The sequence below is a fragment of the Aquila chrysaetos genome, chromosome 1 (genome assembly GCF_900496995.4).
Source record: "Aquila chrysaetos chrysaetos chromosome 1, bAquChr1.4, whole genome shotgun sequence".
NCBI lineage: Eukaryota > Metazoa > Chordata > Aves > Accipitriformes > Accipitridae > Aquila > Aquila chrysaetos.
Window position 1 is genome coordinate 16,976,295 of NC_044004.1, and position 23,609 is coordinate 16,999,903.

At 44.1% G+C, this 23,609-nt stretch overlaps 1 protein-coding gene across 26 annotated transcripts in view; it reads right to left on the minus strand.

Annotated features, from left to right (window-relative positions):
- PROM1 (prominin 1) overlaps positions 1–12,751 on the minus strand; it is a 75,807-nt gene extending 63,056 nt beyond the window's left edge. For 6 of the 26 annotated variants that reach the window (XM_030009883.1, XM_030010023.1, XM_030010065.1 and 3 more), the window contains exons 1-2: positions 7,013–7,188; positions 201–614 (exon numbers count right to left, since the gene is read on the minus strand). In XM_030009883.1, coding sequence (XP_029865743.1) covers positions 201–420 — 220 coding nt within the window. In that variant the 5' untranslated portion in view covers positions 421–614; positions 7,013–7,188. The other 20 variants (XM_030009995.1, XM_030010086.1, XM_030010074.1 and 17 more) reach the window with 12 other exon arrangements.
- Positions 12,752–23,609: the final 10,858 nt, after the last annotated feature.

Genomic DNA, 23,609 nt, shown 5'->3' on the forward strand with positions numbered 1-23,609 from the left:
AACAATCTCCCTCCCACTATGCTTAGCAGAAAAACATTGCTTTATGTGGAACCGTACACGTTTCCAGGCCATAACATGTGCTACTAACAAAGCCCTTCATATCAACTACTTCCAGATTATGGTCTTAATATCTGCAATAGGATGAACATATCAATAACATATCTTTATTAAAAAAAAAAAAAAGTAGTTTATCTGCTTACCTTGAGGAAAAGAATTTGGCTGCACTAAGTACAGGAATGCATGTACTATTTTAAACAAAATTCCTATTGGCCCAGGTTCATGGTATGCACCTGTATCATACGTCTTGGCTGGTACAAATCCAAAATCCAAAGTCCCAGGAGGCGGTTTGTATATAGGCTGTACCTCTGAAATAGTACTTCCACAAAACAGCAGCAGCAGCAAACAGAGTTCCACAGCCATAGCTAGCAGTATTCATAAAATTGGAGGTAGAGATATTTGTCCCACCAAGTCTAGATATCTTCAATACATTCACTTGGGGGTTAGCTTTCTAGCCAGGAAAATGCTGGTGCACCCTCAGGCCCTTTATTCTTCAATGTACTCTTGCTTCGGAGTGGTACAGAAGCCTTTCGTGGAAATGACTCAGCGCACCATCTCTGGCAAAAACAAGAAAGAGCTCGTTAAGGTGTGTGCAAGCACACAGGAAAGTGCAAGATAGCCTGCATTCTTCTGCGGAAATCGAACATATCAATAGTGGTAAAAGCAAGCTAGATAGGATAGAAAAGAAAAAAAAGATTGAGGTTTGTGAATAACATGGCCTACTACATACACTGTACTTGAAAGAGGGGGAAAAAACAATTATGCATAGTTCCAGGTCAGTGAGTTTTCAAAAACAAACAAAGCAGAGCATTGGGACAGCTCCAAGGGAGACAAAACTAAAGGAACAATGTATGAATTGCGCTTCTAAGTACAATATGTCATGTTACAACTGTTACACAACGCATTTCATCAGCCACCTGATGTTACTGTAGTTGATGGCAATCATTACAAGTCATATCCTGTACCTTCTATAATCTCAACCTTTCAGTAAAATCTTCCAGATACCAGCTACTCCTAATCGTCCTCCAAGACTGAGGAATTAAATTATTCATCAGTGAAAAGCTAACAAAAAAAACCCCCAAACCCCAACAAAACACAACTTCACCCTCCTGACAGGTGACAATGGGTGTCAATAATTACTTTCTATTAACTCAAACTATCTCAAGGCTCCTCTTAGGAACTGGAGAAGTCACCTCAATTTGTATTCATAGCTTGCTAAAGCTGTGTGTCATTAAGATGACTCTGGATGCTTACACATGTTTAAGAATGTTCTGAATCTAGAAAAATCACAGCAGTTCAATCAACCACCACTTAAGAAATGTAAACAGAAGAAGCCCCCCAGGCTTCCAACAAAACAACTGACCACATCACCGTCTATTGGGGGCTAGGTATAAGACTCCTTCACTTCAACATGGGCCATGGTGGCCTCCAAGGAAACAGACCAAAAAAACCCAAACAAAAGGCAACAGAAAAACTTCTGCCCCTTTCTGACTTTGGAAGCCGCATGTACTTGACAGGTGTACCAGCGATCACTGCACTGACTTTCCCACCCATCAGACTGACTTATCTTTGAAGTGTCTTTGGTGATCTACCAGAGTGCCACCAGCAGGGATGCCCGAGAACACGCTGCTCATGATAAGCCGCCCACTTCAAACTGGGGAGCACCCATCACAAACTGCCTTTCCTTAGCACAGTTGTGCCTCTATTGCCTTTTTCAGCAGCACTACCCAATAGAAATATTTTTAATCTCCACATTGGTGTTCAGATGATTCACTTGCAAGAATGTCAGCAAAACATCTCACAGCCTCAGTCAGCCCAATCCTACACCAATACCTTGACTTCTAAGGTGCTTCCAGGTCAAAGAGATGCTGTAGACAAAAGACTTGAAAATCAGCAGTAAGGTGAGACTTAAGTCTCTCCCATACTTTACAGTCTCTGGTAAAACAAAGGCTACATTTCTGAAAACCAGTATTGACTTTCAAAAAAACATGTTGCAGGCTTGTTTAGTAGTCCATGCTGCATTCAAAGGATAGCTTGAGATCAAGAAAAATATGGAACAAAGGAATACAAGACCAGATCAAAGAACTAGAGACAGATTTGTTTCCCTGTAGTCCAATCAAGTTAAGAAGAAAAACTCAAATCTATCTTTCCCCCTCATGGCTAGTAAAAACCAAGAAGAATGAACAGTAATAATGCTATGAATAGCAGAATTATCCAAGCCTTCTCCAAAAAAGGCTCTGTTAGCAACCACTCTGAAATATGATGCTCAACACAGGAACATAAGAACTTAGAACACATCGCACCATGAGTATTTTCCTATCTGGAAAAGACTCATTTGTTAAAGAATAATCAAAAAAAAAAAAAAAAAAAAAAAGAGTCCAGCTCCAAAATACTATGTTTCCTCCCTTAATTTTTTCTTGAGACTAATTTTCTTCAGTCTAAAAGGTAGTTTTCAGTGGAATTTTCTTTTATGCACCTATTACTCTAGGGCTGAACATAGAAATGGTCAGAAACCAAAAATTGCTTAGGCTGCAGTTTATTATCAAATTTACAAAAACGCTACAGGACAAAATATCACAAGACCAGAACTAAGTGGAAAAAAAAAATTTGCCTTAATGACAGAACAGTGAAGATGTGCAAGTTTGATACAGTACAGTTCAACTTAGTTTTCTTAAAAAAAAAAGTTTGAACACTTTTTCTAAGTAAAGCTTAGTTTTCTGGAGATTTCTCAAGTACAGTTGCAACACTTCAATAAGGCAGGAGAAAAAGCTCACACATAGTGACTGAGCCTTGATTCCAAGCGATACAAAAGTGTACAATACAGGGAAATGTTAGGTGTGTTTGTGAAAGATGAAATTGAGAGGAAGATGGCCTCTGTAACTGGTGTCTTAAGGCAAAGCTAAAAGACAGGGCATGTCCTCTGTAGTGCATTCTGTTATACTAGAGAGACAGCAGAAGAAGAGAAAGTGCATACAACTTTTTGTTGTTGTTGTTAGATTTTAGGTTAAGGACAATTTAAAGTGCATCTAATTGTACAAACAGGCAAATAAAGCACTGTCAAAATGTCCTCCCAATATAGGAAAATAATCACTATGCCTGCTAGAAATGCGAAGTCATGTATTAACCAAGACAGAAAGTTGGCAGTTTTAAGACAAGGACACTACTGCAATTGCAAGGACACTACCTGTACTGCAGATACAAACAACGTTCTACTAAGTGGAGACACATAACCAGCTTTCAATTCCAAAGACGCTACTGAAATCTCCAACTCTACATAATTTTCAGTTAAGCTTTTATAAGGTTCAGAATTTTTCAGCAAAGCAGGTGAGTTTTTTGCAAATCAAAGAATCTGCAGAATTCTGACCATATTCTCTTCCCCTCCCTTTGTTGGCAAATAAATGACGATAAACATGGTATATATAATCTTACTGGGCAATTCCTCCAGATTGACACCACATCCTCTCTATACTACATAAAACACTAATATATTTTCAAGGTTACATTAATAATGATCAGGAACTCGAAGAAACATTATTAAACCTGTAACTTGGGATACCTCTGAGCATTCAATATGTATTCAACCTACCTAAAAATAACTCAGATGTAAAAAGCTGCCAGCAGTTATCCTTATCTTGATATCTAAAAGAAACTTAGCTGGGAGCATATTAGTTAAATATGCTAGACTAACAGCATTGAAGAATAAAAATATATCCATGAAATTTGTAATTTTGAGAACTGCAAGAATGACATACACAAGTGACACATATAAAGAGAATTGCATAGCAGTTTATGGTACTCTTCATTGCAGCATGTGGCCATCTCATTTCCTCAGAAACAGCGTGGCATTACTGCAGTCCATGAGCTACAGTAATTGCCAGTACAACTCTCCCCAAGTTCAAGTACAGTGAATGAAAAGAAGCTGTGTGAACCTTTGAAGTGCTTACATTAATTATCAAATAAGATATCAATTTCATTACTATGTTTCAATTTAAAAAACCCAACCACAAACCCTGTTAAGTACTTAATAAGATACATAACAATGAAAGCATTTAACTAATTTTCTGTGTGGTTTGCAAGTGTCCATCTTTAAAAGACTAGGGCTTTTGCTTTTTATCCTGTGGTTGTCACGAATATTCTACATGTACAAGTCACTAAACATAATTCCTGGGGTTTTAAATGCTATCTGTGGAGAACACAATCACCCTTTTACCAAGTATGCTGCAGTATTATCATGTCCCTGATATATCCTACCTGTTATTAAAAATATTGTAATATTTTCCCAAACCAATAAAGCTGCAGCAACTCCACTGTAAGTTTAAGAGGAAGAAAAGAGACAGAGCAAGAGCTGCATTAGTTCAGCAACTGCTTCAATGATACATCAACTTTAAATAACAGACCTCAGAAACAGCATGATGTCCAGCTCTTTGTTTCAACAAGACTGGCCTCCTCCTGTTTAACGCTGCAATCCATGCAAATACAACACTGCAGTGCAGCAATGCAACGATGATTAACCCTGTGAACTGAAATTCAATCAACCAAAGGCCAGGTTGATAAAGCTCAATGTGGGAGCCTGCTGGCAGTGAACCACGATGGGATGGTGGAAGATGCAGTTGTCCGTAGGAAGCCCACACAAGGGATCTGCCTATGTTTGTTGCGTTTTTTAACCAGTAATTTGAAAATTCAAGTCCATAATCCCCTTGCATGAGGTTGCTCCAGTGAGAGCAACCACCAGAAGTGCAAAATGAATTAAAACAGCCACAAAACACAGTGTTACAGGTAGACGACTAAAACTCCTAAGTATGCATGAAAAAAACCCCACACCACCACCTTCCCATTCAAGAGACATAATACAACAAGCCAAGTTAGATGCTGGCAAGTTAAAAAGGTACAGTTTTCTGTTACAGAATCCGTCCTAAGCCTACCAACAATTACAACCTGTTGCCATAGGAAGAGTAGGAAGCAAATAAACCTAGTAAGTACTAGAGACTGCAGGATTGAGTCTGGCAGCACTGACAAAACCCAAACAAATAGAATCTTCCACACAAGGTAGCCTCAGTATGTGTCTGACATGCTTGCTATATGCTGAAAAAGAGTAAGTGCTCAAGTCAGGAAAAGCTGGATATTCAGAACCCAGTTCACTTTGACCAGCTACTTAATAATTTGAAAACAAATAAATTTTTAAAAAGCAACACCAAAAAATCCTGCTGTTTTACAAGTCACAGCCATTTGCAAACAACAGAAACAGACCTGTAAAAATTCCAAATGAGGTATCTTCCCCAGGACACCAGCAGGTCTGATTTTTAACTGACCGCCTAAATGTTTGAAGTATATTTTCACTAACTGAACAACAACAACAAAAAACCCAACTTGATTTTAAGTGCTGAATTTACTGTAGTATTCATAGAGCATTCCTTGTGAGAGCACTTTTCAGCATCACATAGAAAATTTTAAAACACAGTAAAGCCAGCCCGTAAACAGAGCGGGTTTTGGCAAACGTGGACTGATGAGGGCTGAATACGTGTCCCAACACCAAGGGACTGGGACGACAGACCCCACGTACTCCCACTGCCAGCTGAGACCAAGTCTTTCCTTCGCTTTCTGTCCAATTACTAGAACTGTAGAGACCTCTTCCTCTACCACGCTGCGGGTACCGCAGCTCTGCCTCTGCTGGAATACCGACCGATTCGGTAGTTTCTTCAGTCGCTCCCCTGCGTGTCTGTGTGCAGAGGAAGACACAGCCCATGTTTACTACCGCAGCTGCCCCTTTCCCCCCGCTCTCGGATGAGGTCCCCAGCTCACAGCAGAGCTCACCCCTGCCGAGAAAAACGTCTGACCACCCGGGGTGGGCTGGCGCGATCTGCCCAGGTATGCGCTGAGCAGCAAGCTACCAGCAGCACCGCCTCAAGTAACTCCTCCGAGGCGGCATTCGCCGCAGCGCGCTGCCGTACCGAGCGGGGACCCCCGGCGGGAGCGGACGGGCCCTTCTCCCCGCTCACATCCGCGGTTTCACCGCAGAGCCACGGCAGGGGTTTGCCTCCCGTGCCTCCTCCGCCCCTGACGAGCCGATTTCGAGGCCACCGCGGTGTCCCTGTCCCCCTCCCCGGCGCCGCTCAGGCCCCACCGCCCGCCTCCCCCCTCCTCGGCCCCGGGCAGGTGCCCTCTCCTCCCCGCGGAGCGGCTCCCCCTCTCCCCGGAGACCTCCGGCGCTCTCCCCGCCCCGCTCCCGCCACTCCTCTCTCTTCAGCGGCGGGAGACTCACAGCCGGCCGCCGGCCCCCGACCCCCCCCTCCTCAGCTGGCCCCCGACCTCTCCTCAGCCGTCCCCGCCACATACGGCCCTCCGGGGAGGAAAGCCGCTTCACTCGCAGCGGCCGCGCCCGCCGCCCCGCTCTCCTCCTCAGCGGGCGGATCCGCCCTCGCTCCCCGCGGACCGGCACACACCGCCCCGCCGTGCCGCAGCCCCTTCCCCCCGGCCAAACCCGTCCCTCCCGCAGGGCCCCTGCCCGCAAGCACGCTCGCTTCCCCGGCTCCCCTCAGCACAGACCTGCCCCTCTGCCCCCCGCCTCAGCCCGCGCTTTCAGGGCCGGGGCTCCCTCCCTCAGTGCCTCCATCCCGCCACTCCCCGCTCCCACAGGTCGCTCTCCCAGCCCGACTGCCCCCCCCCCCCGCAGGCAGCCCCTCTCCCTCGAGCACCAGCCTCCCTCGACGGCCAGCCGCCCCCCCTCACCCGGCTTCCCACAGCTGCCCCCCGCCCGCCGACACCTCTCCTCCCCCGCGGCCGCACTCCCCCGGCCAGGACCTTCTGCCGCCCGCAGCGGGAGCAGCCGGGGAAGGCGGCGGAGCCCCGCCCCCACCTGCTGCCTCCCCCGGCCCCACCGCGGGCAGAGCGGCACCGGCGGCGGGAGAGCGCTGCCCCGGGACCCCTCCTCACGTACCGCCCGCCCGGCGGCACTCACCGGCCAAGTGGGGAAAGCACGGAGGCGGCGGGGCACGGCACGGCCCGCTCCGCCTGCCGCCTCAGAGCGCCGCGGCGGCGGTGGTGGTGGTGGTGGTGGTGGTGGCGGCGGTGCCGCCCGCGCATGGATTATGGAGGGCGGGCTCTGCCCCGGGCCGGGGCTGCGGGACCACCCCGGCAGGCTGGGGCTGGAGGGGGGAGGAAGAGGAGGAGCATGAGGGTTTTAATCCCGGAGCGGCCCGCCGGGAGAGCGGGAGCTGGGGAGGCGGGAAGGGCTTCGTGCCGCGGCTATTTAAGCGCGGCCGAGCGGGTCAGGCTGACCCCGCGCTCGTACGGGAGGGAGCACGCCGCGACCTGTTGCTCCCCAGGCCGGGCAGGCTGCGAGGCGGGAGCCGGCCCGCGCTCTCCTCCCGGCCGGGAAGGTGCCCCGGGACCAACGGCCGGGCTCCGCCGAGGCACGTCTTCCTTTCGCCCCCAAGTGTGGCCGTGCCAGCAGCCCTCTTCGGGGATTCCTCCCAGGGCTTGGTTTGAGTTCAGGCGGGTTTGCTTTTTCCTGTCAAGGTGACTTACCCCATTAGCTTTTGGAAAAAATCTTGTTTCACCCTTCCCGAGGGGTGTCCTTATTTCCTGATGAGCCTATCATTTCTTTTAGGGTTGGTATCCTGAGTGGTTTTTGTTTCTGAGGGCCAGTGATTTATTGGTTAAGACAAGAAGTACTTTTCTTACTGATTGCAATACAGTAACACGCACTTTCAAAGGCTCCTGCACTTGCCTCCTTCTGCCCTTTGTGATTTTTATTTGCAGCTTTGATATTCTAATATAGTTCCCCCATTGCAATATTAAAACAAACACGATTCTTACCTCTCTTACTAGACCCTCCATTACTCAGCAGCACAGATCAAGGCAAAGAAAGAACTTGTGCTGGAGATCCAAGGTCATGCCGGTTCCCTGGAAGTCCTTAAAACACTGATGGAGAAGGCAGTTAGTCTCCTTTTTGGCAGGCAAAAAGAAACCAAGGCTACGGCTATGGCAGCAGTCTGCATTGCTAATGCGAGTTGGGCCAAACATCGAACGGTTTCCCCACGGATGGTATTTGGTGTTGCTGAACTCTACCTGTATTTCAGCTCAGGGCATTTGCCAGCAATGCACGTCAAAGAACAAGCTGCCACAGTGGCTGCATGTGGAAAGAACAATTATTCTGACCACAGCTAATCCCAGACTTCTTCAGCAGGAGGATACGCAGTGGTACAACCCAAAATGGAGTAGCACAGAGCTCAAAGAGAGGCTCTTGACCTAGTTCTTGTTATAGGTCTCATATGCACCCTAAGCCATGTGTCAAAGAGGGGCAATGCTGTAGTCTTGGGGAAAACACAGAACACCTTGTCAAAAAGAAGAACGTGTTAAATTAGCCAGCTAGCCCTCAAATCCAGAAGTACAGCTCCTGTCTTAAGCTTTGGATGAAAATTGTTCTAAGTACAAGAGAATATTCCTTCCAAATAATGGGCTGTGAGCGCCCAACACTATTAATGAGATTTGATTCCCTTGCTTCCATACAGGGTTAAAGCAGAAAGGCCAAATCTCACTGGCCTCATTGACTGATTTTAAACTGCAGAGCGAAGGCATATGGCTACAGCGATAAATAACTGCAAGGGTGGAATAATCTGTAGGAACTTGAAGGAAATGTGGAAATGTGGAAGAGACCAGCATGGAATGAAGTTTCAGGAAATCTTGCCTTGCAGGAGCCAGAGCCACTAAGATTGTCTTTTGGATTACTAATTAATAAAAGTTATAGGTTTACTACCATTCATGGTAGGCTACCTCAGACAGGACTTCTAGGTGAGAAATGTCTGTAGTTTGCATAAACACGGACATGCAACTAGAGTTACAGGAAAAAGATATTAGCTTTCAGAGAAGAACTGAAAATAAATCAAGACCAACACTATTAATGGATGCATTCCTTCAGCAGACTAAGCCAACACCTATTTTCTGATCACTATTATCCATGTATAACAGATTTCCTGCTTTTTTGTGGATGATGCCATCGATATAAGAAAGCTTTCCAGTCACATCTGAGATTCTTTGTACTATTGGTATCTAGCCTGATACAAAGAGTTTGCCTAAGGTGTCTGGAAGTGACTGGGTTAAGATAATTTATATTGTATTAGGTACTGAAAATGTGTTCTCTGAGTAGCACCTAGTTAAAACGTCAGAGCTTGTCACTGTGAGATGGTAAATGGAAGCATGACCTCTTCAGCTGCCTCCCATTACACTGCTGGCAACCCCAAGTATATGCCTGACCTGAAAGTGCTCTAAGCAGCTGTTGACCTTTCCTTGATGTTTCTTCTCCGCTAACTGCATGTCAGGTAGAGGCGGACAACTGTAAAGTGGGAAATACTGCACCAGTTTGCAGCCCTTTCCTTCATTCCCTGTCTCCCTGCCATCCAAATCACAACTGTGTCCGGGCTTGCTTAGCTGCACACTTACCCGCCTGACGTTTGGCTGTGGGCACCACGAACGATGTGCTGGTATGTGGTTTCCATGCACGGTGTAATGCAGTCATGTTAGAGAAGTGGAACGCGTAAATGCGGTGTGGAGTCTTAGCAGGCTCATAGAGCATCCAGAAAACTTGTCCTCCAGGGACTGCACCATCTTTTATCTGTGGTCCTTTGTGCCTTAGGGCGATTGGGCTAAAATTAATCAAGATGCCTTCTAGCTTTATTCTTTGTGGCCAAAAATTTTAAATGATCTCAGCACTCAGAGCTGCGGTCAGGTTCCTGAGACAGCTAAACCCCTAATTGCTCACATAATGAGGAAGCGGTCTTTCAAACCACAGCGCAGTAGGTGCTAAGGCCTTTGAAAACCTGCTTTATAAGCATCCAAAACAGGAACAGCTGGATGAAAAAACCTGGCCCGTACTCTGTGGTAAGCATTTGAAAATCTGGCTGCGTATCAATCATTTCTGTTATCTCAGAGGAAAATCCTCAGATAACAGGAAGATACATGAGATTTAGAGCTTAACTATAATGGTTGTATCATGTAATTGATTTTTAAGTAGAGCTTGTGATTAAAGGTCTATTAGATAAATAGCCTTTTTCATTAGTTGGAGTTAAGCTAGGCATAGCATTGCCTGAAGAGTTCTAAAATTATAACTCCAACCTTTCCACCTCCCCAAAAGAAAAAGGTCACGGTAGAAAACCTCTTATATTGTGTTTAGTCTTCCTCTGGCTGTTCCCTGAGCGTGTGTTCAGGGAGAGAAGGGTGTGTGGAAGTTGGGGAGAAGAGCAGCGTGCCTTCCCTGCACCAGGGCTATGGAGAAAAGTGATTACACCCTTTGCCAAGAACACGCCGAAGAGTGAATTCTGCCAACACCTCAAAATCCAACCAGTCTACCTATCCCTCTTGTCAGCTGTTGCCTTTAGCCTGATGCTTGCCCACTTTGCCCAGCTTTCTGTGGGTTATATCCTCCGAGTCCTTCCCTGCCCTCTGCCATCATGCACTCTGCCTAGCTCTGCCCTCCCTCCTGCCGTCCAATGCCACCCTAACCTTCGGGTCTGGCTTAGCCCTTTGGATTCTGCCAGCCCTCCCAGTTAGCTAATGCTGCCCGGCAGCACCCACCAGCTACCCACGTACCCCATGCCCTCCTGCTCGGCTCCCCAGTGCCCATAGGCACTGTTTCTCCCCTCTCCGACACCCACAGCTGCATCCCTCCTCATCCTTAATTCTCCTGTGGGATGTGAGGCTTAAGGGATTATGGTCTGTGTGAGTTCACAGCCCGAACTCTGAGCTGTGAACTCTTCCAGGCTGGAGCCAGGCTCTGGGAGAGCAGGGAACTGGGGTTATAGCAGGCAGGAGGAACGTGTTGCTGTATTAGACAGAAAACACATAAAATTTGAAAGAATGATTAGGAACCATAAAAATGGTGGGAAACAGCACAATTGCTGTGTGCTATAGCCTGCCATGTATTCGCTTAATTTCTTACTCCTGAGGGAAAATAAAAAAAAGGAAATGGACAATCTTACTCACATTCATTCTCAAACTTAGAAAACAACATGACATTTCATTGTACACCTTTGAGTCACGCCAGTTTAGGATATGATTTCAGTGAGGGTTGCCTTCATTTGAACGGAAGATTTACCCTGCTGTATATCACTTTAGGATGCCTTCAGAGAGTTGATGTTTTGTCAGCTACACATGTCTTGCCATTACACTCTGCTGTGCTCCCTTCTCGTGACTGTGATAGGTCTGCATGACAACTCGTCAAGGAACTTAAAAATTATATTCATTGCTTTTCATCTGAGGAAACCACTAGTAGCTGCTATAACAGATTTCACAGCTAAACAAAGATACAGAATGACAGGGATTACGAGGCATGTACTTGGAGCTTGTAGCTTCTTTTATGAGCTCCCCCCTACTCTGTTTTTCCATCATCTCTGTGTTTTATTTCTGCTCACAAGCTTTGACACTTGACATCATGATAAATTACCATGTCAGGCATGCTTGAAATTAAAATGGGAAAGGCACATGTCTTTTTGACACTGGAACAAAAGGAGCATGACTTGGTTCTGATGCCATTTGATAACAGATTGGGGATAACAATTGATAACAACGGCCGACTACCACCCCAGATTTTGGTTCCAGCTCCAGCACCTTATGCTTCTCTGGTGACATAAATGTTCTGAACAGCAGCTCTCAGGTTCTCTCTGTGGGAACTGTACGTAACGAGCCGCCTGACAGAGGATGTGGCCCCATCAGCAAGGGCATTGCAGTTTGTTAGAAAGCAACTTATGGCCTTAAATAAATGCTTTCAGATGAAGTCCTGAAAACTTCCTGCATAAGTGTAATTTCACCTTATAGAAAAAAAGATTTTAAATAAGGATGCTCCTGTTTACCAAACTCGCACACACAGTTTGCTGCCTTTCCCCTCAGAAATGAGGGTATGGCCATGGGGAATGTCTGTTGTCAGCTCCTGGTAGTTCCTTGCTTGTGTCCAGTTAATCGCTGCTTACCACTATGGCTGTTTCTTGTGGTATACTGGTATCTTGTGGAGGCACATACGGGCTTCAGCCAGGCTGGGTCCCACAGGCACAGTCACAAAGTTGAGTCCTGGCTAAGGAAGTCACCTGTACACATGATGCAGCTGTATGTGGTACAGCACCCAGCCTAGCCTGCTGCCTCACCTCTGGCTACAGTCATGGACACCTGGAGATTAGGACTGATAGATTCTTTGCCCTCTCTTGTGGCTTATTTGATTTGATTTCAGTTTAATCAATGCATTTATTTATCTCTGCTGAAAGCTAGGACCTGAACTGGACTGGTTGGACAGAGGCAAGAGAGGCTGTAATATATGGTTTAAACAAGCTATTCATCTAATAAGAGTATCTGTATGTCAGAAAGAACAAAACTCTACAGAAATAATTAATCAGCCAAACCAAGTACACTCATGAAAGCTAGCACAGAAGCAAAGTCATTGATCTCAATAGCGAGTTGTCAGGAAAAAAGAAGATCAGTTTTCGTCTCTGTTTGTGACCCTGTGATAAGCAGAAGACCCCTCAGCACAGGATAACTATCCCATGCTTCCCACAAAATGTAATCCTACCTTAGGAGCTTAGCTGCTGCAGTGACCTTCTTTTGTCTGCTTGCTCAGGAGTAAATTCTGTCTGACGTGAGTAAAGAAGATTGGAAGAAGGTTATTTTTAATATCAGTATAAAATAATCTGTAGCACAACAAAATACAAGAAAGGAAGGCATCCGTTCATTATGTTTTCAGGGAGAATGACACCACCACCTACAACATCTTGCAGGAAGCGCATAAACAACACACATCGCAGGATTAACCTGACAGGGCCCCTTCGCTCTAGTTTCTATTATTAACTTTACACCTAGTGCAAGTCTCCTCAAATGAACTATATGAGGTATAATGATTTATCTTACACAGGCTGTACCTCAGCTGAAAATTTATTACCAGGATAGTAAGAGACCTGCATTTTATAAGCCCTTCTCAGAGGCGTGCTGAGCATCTGATCCCTAAGTTTCTTGCAGTGTGGGTAGAGAACAATTTTTATTGTTACCTTATCCACGCTTCTGGTCTAGGTGGTGAAGTTTTCCCTCCCTCTCCTCATGTTAAACTGCACACTTCCAAAAAAATACCATTTCTGTCCCTCCCCATCCCAAGCTCCCACTTTCCACTGAATGGTTGGGACAGCAGCCTACTATCCACAAGCTGTTATGATGCAAAACAAAAGTGCGGCTTCTCCCCTTTGCCACCTCACAGCTCCAGCTCCCTCCTTTGTCTTCTGAAGTTTGGTACAAAAATGCTCATTACGGCTGAGCAAAAGACTGCAGCCCTGATAATAACATGCTCCAAGCAAAATGCCATTTTCTCCTCTATAATGTAATTGGTTTTTTTGGTCAAGGAAGCTGTTTTCAGAATTTGATGGAGGAGATTGGCTTTTTCTTTCCCTAATGTTCCCATTAATTTATTATTTCCTGTATTCTCCCTCCCTGCTGATTAAACTATGAGAGACCAAGAAAGGGAAAAGTATTTCTGCTGTTGAAGCATGCAAGACATAAAAAAGAGAAGCTGACCTTTAACTCTGCTCCTTTGCCTTTTTGCACTGCAGAATGTCAAATGATTTTCCATATTATAAGTATTCCATGGCAACACTAAGCGTTTGAGAACAGGGAACATTTATACTGTCCGAGGACACCTGAGGTTTCTTGCTTTAAAGTCAATCTGCAGTCTTAAAATCTAGCCTGAGTAAGCAGCAGCACATAGCTATATTAGTGCAGGCAGCAGAGCAAGAATCAGCCTCATGCTCCAAGAGCCGCAGTGTGCCTCTTGGTTCTGCCCTGCTGCAGGCTACGGCTTCCCTCCCTCTGTGCTTGAGTTCACAGTCGAGCTGATGTGTACAGCAGGGCCGCATCCATGTTGTCATGCTGGTTTGCTCTTTGCTCAGGTTTCCAGTCTCTGGTTGCGTAAGTATTAGTTCAGGTGTAGTCTCCAGACTGGCACAGTTCAGGGAACAGTGAAGTCTGGGGTGCAGGTCGTTCAATTGAGGACGTCCTGCAGTCTGCACCCTTTGGCCTGGGAATGGAGGCCCACACAGGCACAGAAAACAGAGACATTGCACACATAATCTGGGCAAAACAAAGACTAACTTTCATCATCGTACTCATCACCTGCTTTCATAAAAGGGACTGCAGCAAGTCATGCACTCTTTGGTCTGCACAGCATCCGGTGAAGAAATGAATCATCAAGTGTTTTTTCATAAGCTTTTTGTTTCATACGGTTTTTCTTTTAAGTCAGAGAGGACTGTTCTGATTGATTACCTTGCATGTGATTCGTATGCACAACATACATGAAGCCATGAAGACTTACATACTAGTTTCAACATCAAGCTCATCAGGTACGGCAGACTCCTGGAGAGAGGTACCTAGGCTTCAGATGACAGTAGACCTTGGCTGTATTGTGAACTGTCTGAAGGACCATCTTCTCTCATTATTAAAGATCAAAATTTTAGCCTTCACCTGACTTGTCTAGTTTCAGTTTCCAATTTCTTTTCTACTCTTTTGAACAGCCTCATAATGGTGATTACCAATGCAGTGGCTCCACAGGACCAAGCAGTACAAAAGAATTAGGTGTGGTGCCACTCAGTGGTGATACTAGTCTTCAAGTCTAACCTCTACATCTTGGCCCAACACTGTTTGGTGTCATTTGACCTTTATGAGATTCTTTTAGTCTTTTCCTTTGACAAATTAAAGCTGCTATAACAGTGTAGCACCATTCTTGAAGAGAATCTTCAATAAGTAGAACCTTGATGCTTTTCTCTCCTTTTCTGACCTAAATATTAGAAAGAACCATGTTAAAGAATATGTTTTAACACCCACCAGCACTGGTATTGCCTGGTCACTTGATTAAACTAGTGCCTGTGATTGAAGATTGTTGGCTTTCCCTGCCATCAAGTATGGTACAAGCTATATACAGTGTGGAAAAAGAGGGTCTGTGCTTGGAAGAGGCAGTGGTCAAAAGTGGACATGACAGATAGAAGATTGGGATTTTGGTGCCAATTCCAACTTGAAAGGAGCATTATTCTCTTCAGCTTATAAAGCCTGCAAATTCTACACAGCTGCTAAGGTAGAAAAGGTCTTTTGACAAATCTGGAAGCCATTGTTTATTACTCTAATTCTTTGTCTATAAATCTGAGCCCGACTTATATTGTGGCAGTCTTTCTGCTCTTTAATTCCCTGAACACTGAGTTACAGACATTTGGAGAGCTGGAGGTCTAACAGACTTGAGCTGAGATTGCAAACTCCTTTTCCCACTCCTCTCGCTAAATGGACACTTCATTGAATTCCTCTGCATTTCATCCTGCCTATCTGAAGAGGCAGTCACAGACAGGCCTTACAGGACAATCAATGGCAGCTACCTGCCAGGCAGATTATTCCCACAAACTTAGGGTCTTTGTGTTGTTTTGTTGTATTTAACTTTACAAGTCCAAACAATAGTAATTTTCACCATATTTTGGTAAAGCTTTCTCAATGCTACCAGTTCTCCGTTTCTGTTGCACCTTGCTCATCCTAGCATTTGCCTCTGTACAGGCTTGAATATTTGCTTTTGCAGGTTTGTAGTTTTTACCCTCTGCTATTTGTAGTAAGGAAAATAAATAAATTCCCAAATCATGCTGTAGTTGTAGAAGCAATCATCCTATAAAATGTAATCCACAATTCACTGCAGTAAAACATTAGTTTATATATTCTATATGAGCTGAGTTGGTACAGTAAAGGCATGCAATTAAGAAGTGCACATCAGATGTATTTTGAGCTTTCTTTAGCAGCTGTTTCATATTACCAAACATGCACATTGCAGTGGTTTTGTAATTGGATTTAAGTAGCTTGCAGAATATCTCAATACGCAGAGCAAAACCCAGCAAAACATTATAAAAAGTGTGCATAGTAATTCCGCCCGAGAGTTGCCAAAGCAAGAGCAGAGAGATCACATGAAAAATATTTCCTGCCTATGTGAAATCTGTGAAAATTCCCAGAAAGTCTAGGAAACAAAATCTGCCCTGGGATGGGAATGCAGTTTACATTGAACCCAACAAGAGGAGATATACGTGTGTGTAGCTGTCAGCCAAATCTGAATTTTGGTATACATCAAATGTTACTAGTTTGTACTTAGTGACACAGAATACCATGTATTCTATTTTTCACGTACACTTGAAAAATCCTCCCAGTTGAATTTCCAGCCTAAGTTTGTGTATATTATAACAATTCTGATATTTATTTATTTTCTGCAGTCACGTCGCAACATCTGAAAGACAGTAAATTAAATATCTTGTCTTTTGATTTTGACTGAGAAGCCCAATTCTTTTTTAATATTGAAGTTCTGCAATGGAGGAGGGGGGATGGTATTTTTATAATTGGATGCTTAAATCATAGAATCATAGAATACCGGGTTGGAAGGGATCTCAAGGATCATCTGGTCTAACCTTTCTTAGCAAAAGCACTAAAAGATTTTAAGAACACATTTTCTCACCAATTTTAGAGAGGGGAAAAAAAAAAATCTTCTAAGACATTTTTGCTGCTGAAGCAGGATTTGCAATACTACCAGGGAATGCTGTTCTATTTGTGAGCTAAGATTACGCTCAGTGAAATGGCTCAGCTCCTCGAGGTTCTCAAAATTCCCGTTATGCCTTTGCCAGACTCACAATAGTCTCACATTTGTTATTTCACTAAAAAGAAAAAAAAAAGGAAAAGTATGTGCATGGCTGAAATAAAAAGGAAAAGCATGTGCATGGCTGAAAAGCTTCAAAAGCATCTCTGTAGAGCACCTATGTGCTGAAGAGCATTGAGGATCATTTACTGCTTAAGCAGGAGCTGTGTATGCCAAGGATTGGAACAAAAGACTAGGGGATGGACATTGTGAAACCAAAACCTCTCTCTATGAATCTGTCTTGTCCCCCTCTCTCTCACCTTGAGAAAAACACTGGACTTACTGCAGTTCACTTTACTGGTTGGCAAAATGGTTATAATAAAACTTGCTTTTTTTTCACAGCTTTCTGTCAGCATATATTTTGGAAGTGCCTCTGGAGCCCTGTTTGAAGAGCACTGTATGGTAGTACAGTACAATGTCTTGGGAAATCAGACAGATGTATGCTATGTTTAGAAATGATTTGTCTGTTAAATGAGATCATAATTGGTTAAATTGCTGGGTAATTAAGGAATTTTTGCTCTTATTAGATAAACAGACTTTTTATTGCAAACAGTTCTCGTCTTTCTAAATCAGTTCCAGGAAACCCTATAATGTCAGTCACTATTAGCATTTGGAATAGCATTAAGAGCTTTATACGAGCTCATATTAATCTGTCTAGGTTAACCTTTGTATCTAGGCTTCCTCAGTTGCTGTATTTCAAATCTGCAGAATGTCAGTTCTTCTCAGTGGGCAGGAAGAGGTTTAGCACAGATTTAGCAGTGCTTTGATCGTAGTATGAAGTAATTTTGAACTTATTTGTGGCCAAAAAAATTTCTCTGGAGCACTTTTACTTAGTCTTATCAATTGAGTTGCTTAATCAGTTGGAGGAAACTTTTAGCCTCTCTTTTCTGCTCCAGAAGCTGCTACGAAGACCAGATGAATGGTAAGACAGATAGTAGTGTCAGGAATATTACATTTCATTTGGGCACTGGATCTCAGAACTTTAGAAATACCACATAGGCATAGAAACAGAGTAGGAAGGGTCCCTAGTTCCCTCTCCCAGCTGCAAAGTCTGCCCAGAGCATCTAGAGGCAATTGCCCAACCTGCACTCCAGCACCTCCAGTGAAGGCAGATTCGCTGTGTCCCTCAGGCAGGCTGGTCCAACGCTTAATTATGCTCATAATTAGAAAGTTTTCCTGATATCTAACCTAAATATTCTTTGCTGCAAATTAGGTTCATTTCTGCTCATCCTTCCCTCAGTGGACGTGGAGAGTAATTGATTGTCGCTGTTTTTATAACAGTGTTTGAAATAAATACTGCAACATGCACAGGAACATGTTACCATGTCCTTCCCCTGGTCTTCTGTTTTCTGGATCAAAGCCCAGTTCTTCAAAGCTATCCTGAGTCACGTTTTCATTTCTGTCTTGTGACCTCTCTCCAATTTGCATATGTCCTTTAAAACGTATAGTTCCCCTGTGTAAACATGCGACTCTAGCTGAGGGTTCCCTTCCTGACGAAAGCAACCTAATGACGTCCAATGCCATACATAGCCTCTTCTTCACACACTGCTGAATCTGCCTTCTTGGTAAGAGCATCCCATCCTTGGTGCATACTCAGTGTGTGTGTCGGTCCTTGCAATATCCAGAATCTCTTATGCAGTACTGCTGCCCAGGCAAGTATTTCCTGGGGTTTTTTCGTGTGTTTGATTTTTTTTCCTCCTTTTCACTTTGCTTTCTTTAACTTCATATATTTGATTTAGGACTTTCTGAGTTTATAAAGATTATTTTGAATAATCCTGTCTCCAAAATGCTTACTGTGCCTCTCAAATTGGCATCAGTTGCAGATTTTATAAGGACACCCTCCACTCCCTTATCTCTATCATTGAGGAAAGTATTGGAATGCACAGAACTGGGTCCCAAAAGACCTCACTTGAAATGCCTTCAGAGGTTGTCACTGAACCATTGATGTCTAACCACCCTGTTGCATACAATGAAAAGATTGACACACCATCAGTTTTCTTGGATGCACGCAGAGCAGGGTTAAGCATGGTTTTGTGGTAATAGCACAAAACTAGGAGTCAGAGAGTTTTGATTTTTTTTGTTCATTTTGTCCCCAACTTTTAATACATATGTTAGAAAGTTACTATAACCTCTCTTTTCATTGATTTCCTTGTCTGTAAAAGGGAAACGAAGATGCTTGTGAAGTGCATGGTTCCTCAGGGGGAAGACGCTATTGAAGTGCAGAATATAAATGGTTGTATGTCTCGCCCTGTCATCACTCATCCTAGTTCAAACTACTATTGCTGAACCCAGTGAATCTGTAGGACTTACACTCTTGGTATCAGAACCCTGGTCTGTACCGTGCTATGGTCTCGTCAGGGCTGTTTGCTGTGATTTCCTCTTCTAGCGTTCGGCAGCAGGACGCGTGTTTGTGCTTGGCTGGCACCAGTGCTGTGTGAAACGTGGCTGGAAACAAATTCTAATTACAATTCCCTGTGTGCACCTGGCACAAACTTTCACACCATTAGAATGTACCAGTCACCAGTGGAAAAGGGGTGTGGGATGAGTCGGTGTTAATGGTTGTTGCTATGATTTTGTAATTTATATTAAAATAGTTGACTTCTTTCCTCTCTGCTTTTAAGCTTCCTGGCGATGATGCAAACCAGTTTTTTAAAGCTTATTTGCAGCAAAAGGTTATAATAATACAACAATTTGAAGCCGCAGTGAGATTTGGAATCGCGTGTGTAAACAAAACTTGTTCCAAATAAAAACGCGCTGAAATGCCTGCCCAGGGCCACGAACAGCACCGGATAACTGATGGAGGTGGCCGAGTTGAGCACTGGCCGTGCAGCCCCGGGGGCTGCAGCCTGGGGGACAGGGACACACTGCTGTGCCAGGGACTTGGGTTTCAGCCCCGAGGGGGGTCCCGGTCTCCATCCCAGCATCCCAGCCCGCTCCCAAGCAGCCTGCCAGACCCTGCCCGGCTTCTCCCTGCTCAGTGGCACGGGGGTGACCGTGATGCTGAGCCTTTGAGGGGAAAAGAAGTGTAGATGATCCTGGAGGGATAGTAAAAAAAAATATGTTGATGTTTATGACTAGCTGCCTGCTTGCTATTTAAACATGCAGAGAGATATCTGATAAATATTTAAGTAGCACCAATTTATTTAGTGCTGTACATGTTTAACAAGACGAATACTAAAGAGGCTAAATAGATTAAGATTTCTAAAATGATTGTGCCAAATGTGTCTTTTTACTTCAGGCCTCTGTGTAACAAGGATGTTTCCACCAGTGTAACTATCTCTTAATATATTAATAAATCTTGTGCTTTGAAACCCCGATGAACACATCCTGCACCAAGGTAGCCATGCTGAAGTAAGCAGTATTTTGTGCCACTGCAGTGCATCCATGGTGTGTCTGTACCAGCAAAACATCTTCGGGTCAGACCAGGCTGGGGATTCTGTACTTCTGCTCTGGCTGTCACCTTGAACATCTTCATTCTCACCTTGAAACGCTTTGCTTTTGCAAGAAGATGGTTTTAATGTTTAATATTGTCCTTGCACACATACATACTAGTCTCACCAAACTCACAAGTAAACATGTGTGTACATACGTGAAATATGCGACCCCCATGTATTTCTGTCTCAGTCACATGTAGTGGGGAGTAAGTTTGAGTGTGGAAGATTAGCTTGAGTACTTTGTATGACATACAAAGCCTCAGTGAATCTCACTTGATTAGTTCTCCTGTCCTGACCCTAATACAGAGGTAAAAATATTTAATGCCCTGTACTAAATTAAGTAACACCAGACTGTGACTCAAGTATGCATGACTAAATCTAGTTTAGTGATTCTTATGCTTGAAGTGTGCCACCAAGCTAGCCCCAGAAGAGAATGGCTTAGGTAAGTACACCATGGGATCAGCTTGCACAGGAAGAATGACTTTTGAATACTTGTTTATATTAGTCATAACCATGCAAGAGCCCTCCGGCAGTGCTGAGCTTTTGCTTCAGATAGTAGAATGCTCATTAGAAATGAAATTACAGCATCAGCATCAAGAGCTTTTTCCTTTTGTCATATTTTGATTGAGAGAAAGCCTGCCTTCAGCATGACACCTTGCAGCTATCATGGCCATTGGCATCAGGGCAGAAGACTCCAAATATGTATTAGCCACCATTTCATGCTTTTATATGCTTCCCCCGCAATACTGGAGAAGCTCAGCTGAGATCAAAATGTTGTGCTACAAACAGAGGCTCGCATCCTGCACAGAGGTTCAACTTCACACGGGTCAGGATGGGACAAGGCCAATGCAAGTCTTCTTAATGGAGCAGACAAAGCTGAACTTCTGTTTCTTAGCTGTGAACACCTCCCCAACACAGCTCCCACTGAAGAATGCGGGCAGAGCTGCTTCTGCCCTGCCATCGGAGCAGCCGTGCCCCACACAGCCGAAACCCTCACCACCAGCAGCAATTCCCCTTCTTGTAGGCAAAGGAGGCAGTGGCTGCCTCTTGTAGGGTTTTTGCTGTCCCTGTCAGGCTTCTGTCTTCAGCAACGGCCTGTTTTGCTCAGGTATTAAGCCACTTAAAGGAGGGGGAGAGTTTCCACGTGGTCTGGTGAATTATCTTTTGAGCAGAACTGGAGCTATAAAAACCTTAAAAATGCTTTAGAAATTATGCTATCATGTATGAGAAATACAGCCTATGTGTCCATATATAAAACAGGATTTCATATTAAATGCATTTATCCTCATTCTGTCACCCACACGAAGTTATTTTCACCATTAAAATTATGCGTGACAACTTGTTTATCCATTCTGAATGCAGTGGACGGGAGCTAGTTTTCCATATGTGGAGGAGAACATACATCACCTCCAAACACAAATATCACATCTGTTTGAGATGCTTGCTGGGAGATTTAATTCCTTTATCAATTTTGTTAGACAGCATTTCAGACAGGGACAGAGCTCTGGGTTCTGTACTGTGGAAAGATCTTCCATCGGTCTTACTAACATGCAGTAAGAGAAAGGCTGTTGAAGCTCTCTCAACAAACAGCAAGGAAGGGACACTGCCAGTGAGGTAATAAAAAAGCCTAATGGGAGGCTACCAAAGCCACAGCATTATTTTATTTGGGAGAGGTTTGCCAGGACAGCAGGAGTCCTGGTGCCTCGGAGGCTGGAGGGTGAAATAAAGACCAGAACACTGCTGTCAACTGGAGGAAGACCCAGGCCTTCAACTAAGTCCCCCCAGTTAATCTGTGGAGATCAAAGACAAGGCAAATGAGGTTTTCTTGTCCTCTGTAATTGGAAAAATATGCAGAGGAGATATTTTCTCTGCATTTCACAAGACTTGGTTACTTTTACCTACCAAAACATTACGCGTGGTTCTGAAGAAAAACGCCCCAGCGTGCGGCCCCGCTTTGAGAAGGCACAGTTCTTCATGCTCCCGCCGGGCAGGCTTACCTCGGGCTTCCTCCCTCCACTGCCAAGACCACGGCAATTACCAGAGCAGAAAGGCAGTAGATAAGATATCGGGATGTAGAAAAACTGGTTGTGTATTGCCTTCTGTATTTACGATAATTTTTCCCCAAACACAAACACTGTGATCTATTGCAAAGAGCCATTTAGGGGTGTGGAAGCAGAGGAAGAGCTCAGGGTAAATTTGTGCTGCTTTTAAGCGAAGGTTTCAGTAGCATACAAACACTTGCAATGCTTGGTCTCTTGCTGTGAATATCTTTTTTTCCCTAGTCCGGGGGTGAATTGCAGTATGAGATACAGCCTTTAGAAAAACATTAATTAGTATTTCCAATCCACAGCATCTAGCTTGAGCCAGCTGTTCTTTATATTCATCTACAGCAGCACATGTCTGTCTCTGAGATTTTATAAACAAATTAGACGATCTATGTATTTGTTTTCAGTAGCACACAAAGAGGACACACATTTTATGTGGATTTACTCTCTAGTGACTGAAAAATTCAGTATTTGAAGAAGTCATGCACTGGAAGCCCCCATCCATATAGTCGCAAAAACCCCCTCGTGATGAGTGAGGGCAAGAGGGGAGAAGGAATCATCAAAATACAGTTCCCAAATTGTCAGACTGCCTTTGTAATGGCTGCTGGGAGCTGTATGTGTTCATGTGGCTTAGAGACTTATTCTAAGCGTTATTGTCAGGCTCTTCCTGGTACATTCTCTTCTGTTTCAGAAACAACGGGTCAGAGTTACTAAGTGTATGTGCATTATTTACACATCAGTGCTGCACAATTTCCATCATCCACCTACAGAAAATATCCAAATTCAACAGCACACTTACCTATTGATTATGTGTAATTTCCCAAGTCTCAGGTATGCACTTCAGGCCATGTTTCCTGCATAAAATTTTTTTTTTTCTATTTACTAATTTACTCCTCCCTTACCCTACAAATATATATAATTCATTTTGAATATTTTATGCAAAAAGCAATACTAATGGGATTTGAGTCTTGCTAATAAGGATTCAGGTTCTGTAACTGGTATTCATAAAAAACTTAGTCTCTAGGTTTCAAAATAGATGCGATTCATGGGGCAAAGCCACTTAAAGGCACAGAAATAACAATGTTTAAAAGGAAAAAAAAAACCCAAAGGAATAAGTGTCACTCATGCAATTCCCCAAGAATTCTTCCTGAGCAGGAAGAACTTCTCCAAGAAAATGACAGTGCTAAAACCTCTCCCATTACCTGTTTGGAAGAACATGAAAAAAAAAAAAAGCTCCATCCTCCAGCTTGCAGCTGGATCATGCTGCAACAGTCTTATTTTCAGCATCCATGGTGTTCACAGTCCAGTCTGTAGGCAGCTTAAAGGGGGAATATGACATCCTCCCTCCTGTGGTTTGGAGCAACATGCACCCTGAAGGCATAAAAAAAATCAGTTTTTTAATTTCCA